We start from the raw sequence: 11,199 nt of genomic DNA on the forward strand, positions 1-11,199 counted from the left end.
TAGTACCACCCGCCATTCCTCATGCATGCTACAAAACTCAAAGTTGGTGATTTGTGAGATATGATCCAAAGGACGTACCTTTCGACCGTCAAGAGTTATGTGAAGGCATGTGACTGAGGAACAGTGCTTGAGGAGGAGCATGCCAGCATCATTCTCGGCCTCGCCATCAGGTGGGTCAGGTGGAAGATGTGACCATAGACATAGCTTGAGGTTTCGCACACACGGTAAGTCTCCATCGACCTCAAGCGACCTAAGTGTGCATCCCAGTGGAATGAATAATGCAAGTTCTTCCAACCTCAGAGCCGAGACCCTAAGCACCTTATGATGGCAGCTGTCTATGTGTAAGACCTTGAGGTGAGGAGTCCTCAGTTGTAGTGACATCACATTGACGTGCTCTACCCACAGCTCCGAGAGCACGTCAGCTTCGAGCCGAATCTCTTCATTGAAATCAAGCCAAAGCTTGCTCATGCGCAGCTTTTCCAGATGCGGGCAACTCACCGACGACACGAGGCGGCCTAGGAGGTGAACACCTCCTTTTACGATCTTGATCCCTTCGAGTGAAAGATCCGTTAGTGATGCGAGTTTCATGGTGTTGGGAAGCCGAAGGCTTTTGCCGCCTAATGCCAAACGCATGGTTTCCAGCTTTACAGGGCTATGAAGCTCATCAAGAACCACCATATGTTCAAAAAAGATCTGGAGACAAGTCCAGCATGAAAAACTTCACCCCGTGCTGAAAAGCATACCGGATCCACCCTTTGCACAGCATCGATGGACGCCTGCATCCGCTCTTCCCTGTTGCGCGCAGGGCCCGAGGTGTACGAGATCGACAATGCCTCGATGGCGCAATCGGATCGCGATGGGCAAGGACGCCGTTGACGAAGGAGACGAACTCCTCCAAGGCGGCGCGTCGTTCGGCGCCTCTAGCAGCCCTGGACCCCGGCCGAGAGGCGAAGCGAAGCGCAGGGACGCGCATCCAGAGGCGGAGCCACCGCCTCGAGAGAGCGGCCGTGCGCACCGCGTCCCTCGCGTCGGGCACCAGGCCGAGGACGCGGAGGAGCACGTCGTCGTCGAGGCCGCTGATCATCAGGTCGACGTCACCGGCGGATAGGGATAGCCTTGCTTGTTTCGCGTCGCGTGCGCCCTCCTTTGCCGTGGAATCCATGCGCGAGTTTTCCGGTGCCCCTGGCAGCCTGGCTCTGCTGGCGCGGCTAGGGTTCGTGTCCGTAAAATGCAGGGATTATTAGTTTTTTTTGAGAGAGAGAGAGAGATTAGTTTTTCTTTTGAAGATGGAGGTTCCCGTTCTCTGACCGCTTCGGATCGTATCGGGGCATTCCAAAGGCGATGCCACCTGTGCGCCGGCTTCAGCCAGCGCTACAGCCACTGTCATATGGGCCCACGGTCCAGTCCCAACTCGTCTCTACCGGCGGCAACGGCAAACACTTTTCAGCCTTTCAGGACTTCAGGTCGTCTGCTGTTGCCAAATGCCCAACACACTGACGTCCGACCCAAGGACAATTCACCGTGTTCTCATTTCCAGACAATATATTGAGAAACAGAGCGTCGTCACACGAATGGTGTAACTCTGACATTCGGTTCATGACTGAAAAGCTAAAAGCAGAAAACACTGACTGTAACATTTGGTGTTTCAGGATTCAGGAGCAAGGTGAACAACCAGCAGAGATGGAAGGTGCGAACCACAACCACTGTTACTATCCAAATCGTTCAAGCACACGATGCTTTCAGCAATTTTGAAGTTCTGAAACACCTAGGCCAATTCAAGCACTGCATCCAGTCAGCATAAGGCAACAAACCTACTACCAAAAACAGAAGGCTTGTTGAGTTTTCTGAACCTATTGTAACCAAAGAAGTACAGCCATTTCTCATCTCATTCTAACAGAAGCAGCAACACATTCGGTTTTCTGAAGATATGAACTGTGATGTTGTTGTCAGAAGTCTCGCTTTCGTATTCCTCTACATTGCATCAACATTTGGGTGCTGCAACGCCGAAGCTGCTGAATTCACAAGATGACAAGGAAAAAACATACAGTTAGGCACTAGCAGCATATGCATTGTGTTGCAATTGTTGCAACAGTTAAAAAATAAGACATTCGGCAACAAGATCAACACACTGGTTGGCAAGTGACAAACACAGCTGGATTCAAGGGAAACAAGGAAAAACAGTGATACTGATACAGTTCAGTGACAAGATCAACAGGTTGACAAGTAAAAAAAAGTCTGAAGTTTCTGGACAAATTATTGGCACAACTTATTTTTCCGAATTGGTGTGATAATATATGAAATATGAATTTCCTCAAACACAAGTCGAACACAAAACGTAAGAAGATGATACTGCATTCTGCAGTTGCATATTCAGAAGTTCAGTACATAGTAGGTAAGTTCAGCTTCTGTCAATATCAGTATGACACTACGATCTATTGAGCGTCTGACATGCAGGAACAGATTTATTGATCTCTCATGGGAAATTCCAAACTACAGAACAGCCGTTAGCATATGACCATTGGTACACCGTATTAAAGTTACTCTGTTCTCATCATATGATCAACTGAACACCTTTCATGAAAAGGGAAACAGATAACAGGTGTTGCAAAGGCTACTGAAGAAAACTGCAAAGTCCTTACCTGATGACCCGTTGGTGAAGACGACGACCTCCATGGTCCGCTCGTCGGCAGGCAGGTCTATGACCAGAGGAGTCAACCGCCCCTGCGAGCCGGCCCGCACGCACAGCGTGATGCTGCGGAACTGTAAGCGCAGTTGGTTCGCCAGGTCGCCCGTCAGGTGGAACAAGGACCGGCCGGAGAACCCGTACGTTCTCCTGGAGAGCGGGTCGACCTTTCCTTGGCTATCCGCCTTCATGTATACGATTGTTCGCCACAACACCACTCCACGGGGAAGCTGTTTGCAATGGAACGCTGGTGTTCAGGAACCAAAACAAGCACACAACACTGATAACTGGATGAACAAATCTAAACTCGTGATGCAATGAGAACAGAATGTTCAGAGTTTCAGAACAAGAAGTCAAGAACTGCATTGGGCACTCCATGCTTTCAGAAGACCACGGGCGAATGCAGATTCACTAATGGCAGACATAAATTCATTAACCAATCGTAGTAGTTGTTAAGCCTACATTGTTAGGGGCATTTTGCAAGAAGATGGCAAGTTTGGGATATCTGGTACGAAAAGAGAAGGCCAAAAGGCATAGTCTGATGACTCTGATCAAGAGCTGCTACCTAAATGCAGAGGACCAAGGATTCAAGAACCTAAAACCACAGCGGCCAGCAGAACTCAAACCATGACTTTTGACAGAAAGTAGAAGTGATCCTGGCACAAAATGTACCAAGAATTGCATCAACATCATGCAGAATTCAGTAACTGACAGCTTCAGTAACAACGGAGGAACACGATTCATCAAGTCTCATTAGTTCGCGTCTTCGTGCAAATTGACTAGAAAATTCGCAGAATCGACCGATTCCAAGAAGGCAAGAAGCCAAGAACCATTCGCCGCGCGCCCAAATCAACAGAAGATTTCCAAGGAAAGTGGACGGCGAGCTCACCTCGGTTGGGCCTTGAAGGGCCGGCGGCGCCTGTCTCAGGGGGATGGCCTCGACCACCCACTGCATCACCGTGCCCGCGTTGTCGATGTCGACGTAGACGGGGGAGGGCAAGGCGGGGTTCCAGGGGGCGGCGCGGAGGAGGCGGTTCGAGACGTGGAGCATGAGGACGTCGGCGGCGGCGTCCGCCACCCTGACGGCCTCCCAGAGGACGTCGACCTGCTCCGGCGCGTCGTAGGCGCCCTGGACGGCGGCGTGGCCGGCGTAGACCAGCGACACCCGCTGGGGCGAGAGCGCGAGGTACCGGCCGTAGGCGGCGCTGTGGAGGAGGACGTAGTCGTCGCCGCCGCGCCGGACCCGGTGCACCCGCCACGCCGTGTTCAGGGAGGCGCGGCGCGGGCTCAGGGAGACGCCGACCCCGTCCTCGTCGGCGTGGAGGTACGCGCCGTGCATGCGGTTCCGCAGCCGCACGTGCGCCCCGTCGGGGAGGAACTCCATCGCCGGCGCTGGTGATGGTGCTGCTGATGTGCCCGGCCGGGGCGGAGGCGGAGGGCGGCGGGGGAGCGGGTTTCTTCGTTTCTTGGCGCTGTTGCGAGGGAGGAGTGGAGAGGGGCAGAGCAGGAGTTCGTTCGTTGGGACGGTTACGTTTCGGCGCCGAGGCGGGGCGGGGAATTTCAAGGCGATGGCCTCTGGAGGAAGGCTCGCACGCGAAGGTCGGTTGCTGGTTGCACCTGGTGTGGTGGGGCCACCGCTGCAGCCACTGGCTTGTGGGGCCATGAACGGTTGAGCTCCTACCTGTCAGGGGTCAAGTTCGAGTCCGAGGAGAACACAAGCAGGTTACAGCAGTGCTCACATTGCTCCGTTCTCATGTCCGATCTCTTTGCTGCTGCAAACTTGTTGCAATTCTTGCGGCGTACAGTACGCCTCATTGAATTCGTGGCCTGTGGTGCTTCGATTCTTCCTGCTGATCCACTGCATGTGCAGGTTTAGTTGTGCTTGTAAATTGTATCTTTGGGCAGCAAATTGTAGTTGTGCTTGTAAAAGCAAGGAGCAAGTTATCATTTGGTCGCCTGATATCAACAGTGTACTTGTTCATCTCAAAAGACAGCACAGATTACAAGTTCTAAAAATGTGCTCTATCTGTCTACTAAACGTTTTTTTCAGCATCATGTTCCACTCATTTCCTGACAGTAAATCGAGAAACGGTCGTAGAGCTGCGACTTTCAGTTCATAAAACACTCACTGTACCATTTGATGTCTCAGGACCAAGGTGCAGAGTAAACACCAATATGTATCAGTATTATCACCAAACAGAAAGGTAGCAACTACAACCAATGTACTGTGCAAAATTGTTCAAGCATTGTTTCCATGTAATGCTTTCAGCAGTTTTCAATTTCTGAAACTGAAAGACCAGTTCAAGCACTTCCGATCAGGAAGCAGGACGCACCGAACCTACTACCAAAACCAGGAGTTCATGAGTTTTCCGGAGCAATCGGGACAAAGAAGCACATCCAATTCTCTTCTCACCGTATCCGGAGCAACGATACATTCGATTTCTGAAGAAGATGAACCTTGATGCTGTTGTCAGAAGTCATGCTCTCGTATTCCTCTACGCATCAACATCTGGATACACCAACTCCTGACCCTGAGCAGCTGAATTCACAATGGAACAAGGAAAAACAGTGACACAGTTAGGACTTAGGCACTAGGCAACATGCATTGTGTTGCAAACTGTTGCAACAGCTCAAAACAAGCAATTGAGTAACAGGATCAACAAATTGGTTGACAAGTTATAAACAGTTAAACTTCTGGGCAGTGAATCAAATTATTGGCATAACTTATTTTTCTGAACTGACATGGTACTATGTGAATTCTCTTAAACACAAGTCGAACCCAAAAACCCAAGTACATCATACTTCCTGAAACAACTGCGTACTCAAAACTTATAATCTAAAAAAAACATATTCAAAGCTACAGAGGTCTCTGAACATCTGAACTACAGCCACAGTAAGGAGTTACAGATTCAGTTGTCATCACTACAACACTTGATCTATTGGTCATGTAACTTGCGGGAACAATTTTATCGACTTGCTGCAGCAAATACCAAACTTGCATATAAGCAATAGTACACAGTATTGAAGCTAGTTATCTACCATGTTCTCGTCAGTACGATTAACTGAACACCTTTCATGATTAGAGAAACAGAACAGGTACTGCAGTGCACGCTGCACAGGCTACTGAAGAAAACTGCAAGGCTCTCACCTGATGACCACGCGGTGAGGACGACGATGTCCATGGTCTGCTCGTTGGCAGGCAGGTCGATGACGAGAGGGGTCAGCCGCCCCTGGGAGCCGGCCCGCACGCACAGCCTGATGCCGAAGAACCTCTCGCGCAGAAGGATCGACAGGACGCCCGTCAGCTGGAACACGGACCTGCCGTAGAAAATGAACCATCTCCTGGCGAGCGGGCGCGGGTCGAAGTTCCCGTCGTCGTCCGCCCGCACGTACGAGATCGTCCGCCACAGCACCATTGGACGGGAAAGCTGTTGCCATGGAAATCCAAACAAGAAGACAACACTGGTAAGCGGTGGTAACTGAATGAACAAGTCTGAATTCACGTTGCTGCGATAATAGATAGCAAATGCAGATTAACGATTGACAGACATAAATTCGTCAAAGCGATCATGAATGTTGAGACTAATCTGAGCAAGTAAATTTCCAATCTGATCAAGGACTGCTCCCTTAACGTGAACCCAATGCAGATTCAAATTTCCAACAACCCAGTACGAAGAATTAGAACTTTTGAGCGGAAGTACTCCAATCAGGCAATCACCGACATCGACATGAGGAGCAGAATTCAGTAACAAAGGAGGAAAAAACAGCTAGAACGGAAGCTACAATTGCTCCCCAGGAGAATCAAATCATCAAGTTTCAGTGGTTTCCACAAATCGGCTGAAAAATTCGAAGACGCAATTGATTCTAGGAACCCTACTCCGATCGGACCAAATGAATGCGAGGAGTTCAAAGGAGGGGGAACAGAGAGCTAACCGGAACTGGAGCTGGAAGGATTGGCGGCCTCTGTCTCGCGGGGATGGCCTCGACCACCCAATGCGTTTGCCGGCTGTCGTGGCTGTCCACGGTGACGCCGAGGAACGACGTGTCGTCCCTGCCGTGGCGCAAGAGGACGTCGTCGCCCCCGTCCCCCGCCCTGACGGCCACCCAGAGGACGTCGTCCTGCTCCGGGGAGTCGTAGACGCGCAGGACGGGGCTGCGGGCGCTGCGGCCCTGCCCCCGCGGCGCGGGCGGGGCCCAGAGGGCGAGGTATCGGCCGTAGGCATTGCTGCGGAGGAGCACGTAGGCGGCGCCGCCGCGCTCGACGCGGTGCGCCGCCCACGCCGCGCTCAGCGACGCGCGCCGCGGGCTCGGGGAGACGCCCACCCCGTCCGCGTCGGCGTGGAGGAACGTGCCGTGCACCCGGCTCCGCAGCCGCACGTGCGCCCCGTCGGGGAAGTGCTCCATCGCAGCGAGGCTGGTGGTGCTGCTGCTGTCGCGGCGGCGGAGGCTGACGGTGGCGGTGGCGCGTGGGAGCGGCGATGTTGCAGGGGGGAGGAGAGAGCAGAGCAGGTGTTCGTTGCGACGGTTACGGTTTCGTCAAGGCGGGGCATTTCAAGTTTTCAACGTGATGGGCTCTGGTGGTGGATTCCCAGGCCAGGCCGGATGCTGCACATGCCACCTGGCAACCAACAGGCAACAGGTGGGGCCACCGGGCCAGAGGGCCGGGATTATCAGTCAGCCACCGCTGCAGCCACTGGCTTGTGGGGCCATGAAGGGTGGAGTTCCTGCCGGTCACGATCAAGTTCACTCGTTCCCTTTGTCCTGTGAGCTCCAGTCAGACGACTCGTCTCTCCGGCTGCTAACTCGTTATGGCTAGGTCTTGGGGCTAGAATTTGGACCTTTAGGGTTGGGAGGGCATCTATAGCCGGCGGATTTAAAGGGATGGCTGAGGATAGTTGTCGGACTGATGGTGGGGGTGGGGTGGTGAAGGAAGGCGGTTAGGAAAGGTAGGTGGTGGAGGAGGCTCGCCGAAGTGGTTATGTGAAGGCGGAGCTAGCAGGCGGCGGTGGCAGGTGCGAGCGGTGCAGCAGGGGGGCGAAGCATCGCTGGATGCCAGAAGTGGCTACTGGTGAGGGTGTGGTAGGGCTAACGGCGCCGTGGGCGGGCGGGGGCTACATTCGGTGGGGTCGCACGACAACACAAAGCAGCAGCGAGGCGGGTGCGGGTCACGAGAAGACAAGGGAAGGACTAGCATTTATGTGTGTGGGCCAGGCTCTTCGCGTATTCCTAACGCGAGAGGCCTTTGCCTTTTATTAATTTCGACGAGGATGTAAAATTCTTTCTCCATCAGTTCATAGGCACAGTCTCATATCCATTTATTTTTATTGTACTTTTTTTTGGCAAACCCAATCCTTAAAGTTTTTCCCCAATGTAAGGCAAGTGCAGGAGTCTAGTAGGACCACCACCAGAGAAATGGATTGTCATTGTCAACCAAAACCTGACATAGTGACATGCCATTTCAACTAGGGCTGGAAGAAAACCCAGCTGACCTGAACGGACACACTAGGCCCAGATCATTGAGTTGCCTCCATACCAACCTCTTCCTTTGCTGCCATGTGGTTGCTGTCATGGGCTTCTTGTCTTCCAATCACCCACCAGCTTCGCCAGAAGCCCCAGAGCAGCAGATTTGAGATCTTTTCCTCAAAAATACAAAAAAAAAAAAGCAGATCGGGGGTCTTGTACCACAATTAGCTGAACCTGAAACCCATCTGCGCAGAATATCAACCCCCAAACCATGAGAACGGGGATCGTAACATCATTACACATACATACATACACTACTGCAAGTCAAGAAACAAAACTGAATTCAGTTCTTACTGAATCTGAGAGGAAGCATCAGCGCACATAATCGCATCACAGAAACGCAGCGCATATGGTATCAACATCAAATGAACAAATATCTATCAACCTCTGGCAAACAATGACCGAACGACCGTTTGCAAAACATCTGTGAACAAAATTGAATTTCTGCTACCGCCAGACTTGATTGGCCACAACACACAACAATGCGAACCTAAGGGCGTCCAAGGGGCCAAGTTCATAATTCCCTCTTCTCTTCTTCTCCCTGAGCGTCCAATGGACCAGTTCAGAGTTCCCTCTAGTCTTCTTCCTCCTCTCGGCTGTTGGGAGAGGCCGGCCCCATGCGGCAAGTGAATGGCATCTCAGGGCTTATAGACCCGCACGGCAAGAGTCGTTGTTCTATCCTGTCCTTGTCGTTTCCGCAAACAAATTTACGACCCATGGGGTGCAAAATGTCCAAGTGACCACGACAGAATGCACAACTCCTCCTGTACTTGCCAAGAGGCTCTTCTGTAACCATGCAAGCATGTTAGCACATCAATTGAATCATACTGACTAGCTAACCAAAAAAAAGAAATAAATTCACACACATAGATACATACGGATGATGGTGCAAGCTTCAACGATGGGAATTAGGACTGAAAATGGCAGGCCCAAGCAGACAGAGCTGCTGCTGGATGGCTTCTCAGCTTCTGGGACTGGAAATGGCAGGTATGAGCAGACGGAGCTGCTGCTGGGTGGGTTCTCAGCTCCTGGGACTGGAAATGGCAGGCCTGAGCAGACAGAGCTGCTGCCAGGTGGCTTGTAATGCACCTCGGCAAAGAAGCGCTTGATCTTTTTGCTCTTGCGGCAGCGAGCCCAGAAGTTGACGTGGAACCACAACTGGCCCTTGAAGCGCACGCTGGCTCCCATCAGAGGCTTCACAGCATCAAACCCTTCACGCTGCAGGCAGAGATCGATTATATATGCCATGTCATGCAGCTCAGGGCAGGAATTAATTGTGATGAAATTGATAAAGACTAATTGAATTACTACTCAAATGAAGAGAACTGGACGTACTGGGTGTTTGGCATTGTAATGGTGGAGAGCATAGCAGGCATGGCGGATGATGGAGGCGTCTCGCTCACTTCATCCAATGTAATGTGAGAAATTTGATTCGAGCTGCGACTCTCAAAGGCAACTTTTTGTTGACTGTAAATCGATCTACCTATGCTCTGTGCAAGTGGTTATTGTGTAATCAAACTTAACTGCAGCCTTCAACATACTATAGCACAAGATCATTAAGTTAAATACTGCTTTCTTCTAGGTCTAGTAGTGATCTGGGACTTTGTTGCTTCCATCTGATTCCTAAAGCTCCAAAGCAAGGAACGTCGTAAAGGAAAGTATATGTATTATTCCCATTTCTTAACAGCCCACTCGCATGTACCAAGTAATCGAATATACTTTCAATTCTAAGTTCAATTGGACTTGTATAACTTAGCTCATATTCTGAACTTTCAATACTGCATTCTAAAAGCATCTGACGCTTGTTTGAGGCAGGCGGGACATACTCTTCTGAGATCAGGGAATGTACAAATGGGAGAGAATTCTTCTTCCACCGCTTCAGGATGCGCTCTGCTCGCGCAAGTGGCTCTGCAATCGTAGCTGCTCCTCGCGGGAGAGCTCTGGGAGCAGGTCCTCCAACGCTGGTGATGTCCACGGCTCCAATCCAAACGCCCAATCTCCTGCCAAACCCATCATTGATTTGGCAATACGCCCAGGGTGAAGGTGATCTATAGAAGGAATTTTTCATTACATTTTTGCAAAGGAATTTCAAAACAATTCGCTGCGGTGCATATTAGCGCTGAGCCGATGACGTTAGGTAACAAATCGAGTTCGATGAGTGCAGATCAGGTATTAATGCATAAACAACCACTGACAGTATCTAAATAGATAAACTGAACAAACAAACGCAGTTGAGAAAATTCAATCATGTACGTTTGAAATTTGCATCCGACTGTGCAGTGAAAACCACATCAATTATCACTAAAATCTCGCATGCATCCATCGCACAACAGATTAGGAACAATTTATTGAAGTGTCGCAAAAAAAAGGGAACAATTTATTGAAAAGGGCACCGAGATGGCAGCAAATGCATCACGAAGGGAGGGTTACCCAGCTTGTGGAAGTCGGGCCGCTGTTGTGGCAGCAGAATACCGAAGCCAGGAAGTAGGCGATCCGACGTTGAGGCCGGCGAGAATGCGGCGGCCCGGCGTCTGCGTGGGCGGAGGAGGGCGGGCAGAAGGGTCTACGCTGGCGGAGCGGGCATCCAGACCGTCTGGGTGCCGAACCCTAGGGCGAGCCGAGGCGGATGCGGGAGGCGGCGTGCGTCCTGCGTCGCGTCGGGGGACGGGGACCCGAGAGAGACGGCCGGGAGTTGTGGAGGTCAGAGGCTCAGAGCATGTCATGGACCTCCCTCAGGGGAAGAAGAAACAGAGCAGAGGGCTGGAAGTCCAAGAAGACGCTTTCGGCGAAGGAACACGGAGAACCCAGTGGAGGGGCAAGCAGGCCGGCCCAGAGGGTTCGGCGGCCCAACACCACCAACCAAGTTGTGGGGGGGTGTTTGTGAAAACTACTTAGATCGTTATTTTCATAAAGAACCCTAATTTAGATCGAGACTATCAATCGCGATCCAATATTTTGCAAATAAACCCTTTTAATCCTTCGTTTTTTCTGAG

At 51.3% G+C, this 11,199-nt stretch overlaps 2 protein-coding genes and 1 pseudogene across 2 annotated transcripts; all 3 read right to left on the reverse strand.

The window, feature by feature from the left end:
* Positions 1-2,573: 2,573 nt before the first annotated feature.
* LOC117851419 (uncharacterized) lies at positions 2,574-4,067 on the reverse strand. The gene is made up of 2 exons (XM_034733238.2): positions 3,573-4,067; positions 2,574-2,913 (listed from the first exon to the last, which is right to left on the reverse strand). Exons 1-2 carry the CDS (start codon positions 4,065-4,067, stop codon positions 2,575-2,577), a joined length of 834 nt encoding a protein of 277 aa, XP_034589129.2. The 3' UTR covers position 2,574.
* A 1,111-nt stretch (positions 4,068-5,178) lies between these two features.
* LOC117853349 (uncharacterized) lies at positions 5,179-7,119 on the reverse strand. The gene is made up of 3 exons (XM_072293393.1): positions 6,617-7,119; positions 5,832-6,216; positions 5,179-5,222 (listed from the first exon to the last, which is right to left on the reverse strand). The coding sequence occupies exons 1-3, from the start codon at positions 7,085-7,087 to the stop codon at positions 5,179-5,181; spliced, it is 900 nt and encodes a 299-aa protein (XP_072149494.1). The 5' UTR covers positions 7,088-7,119.
* Positions 7,120-8,426: 1,307 nt separating this feature from the next.
* LOC117852091 (uncharacterized) lies at positions 8,427-11,148 on the reverse strand (annotated as a pseudogene).
* Between the last annotated feature and the right edge of the window lie 51 nt (positions 11,149-11,199).

The sequence above is a fragment of the Setaria viridis genome, chromosome 4 (assembly GCF_005286985.2).
Source record: "Setaria viridis chromosome 4, Setaria_viridis_v4.0, whole genome shotgun sequence".
NCBI classification, from domain to species: domain Eukaryota; kingdom Viridiplantae; phylum Streptophyta; class Magnoliopsida; order Poales; family Poaceae; genus Setaria; species Setaria viridis.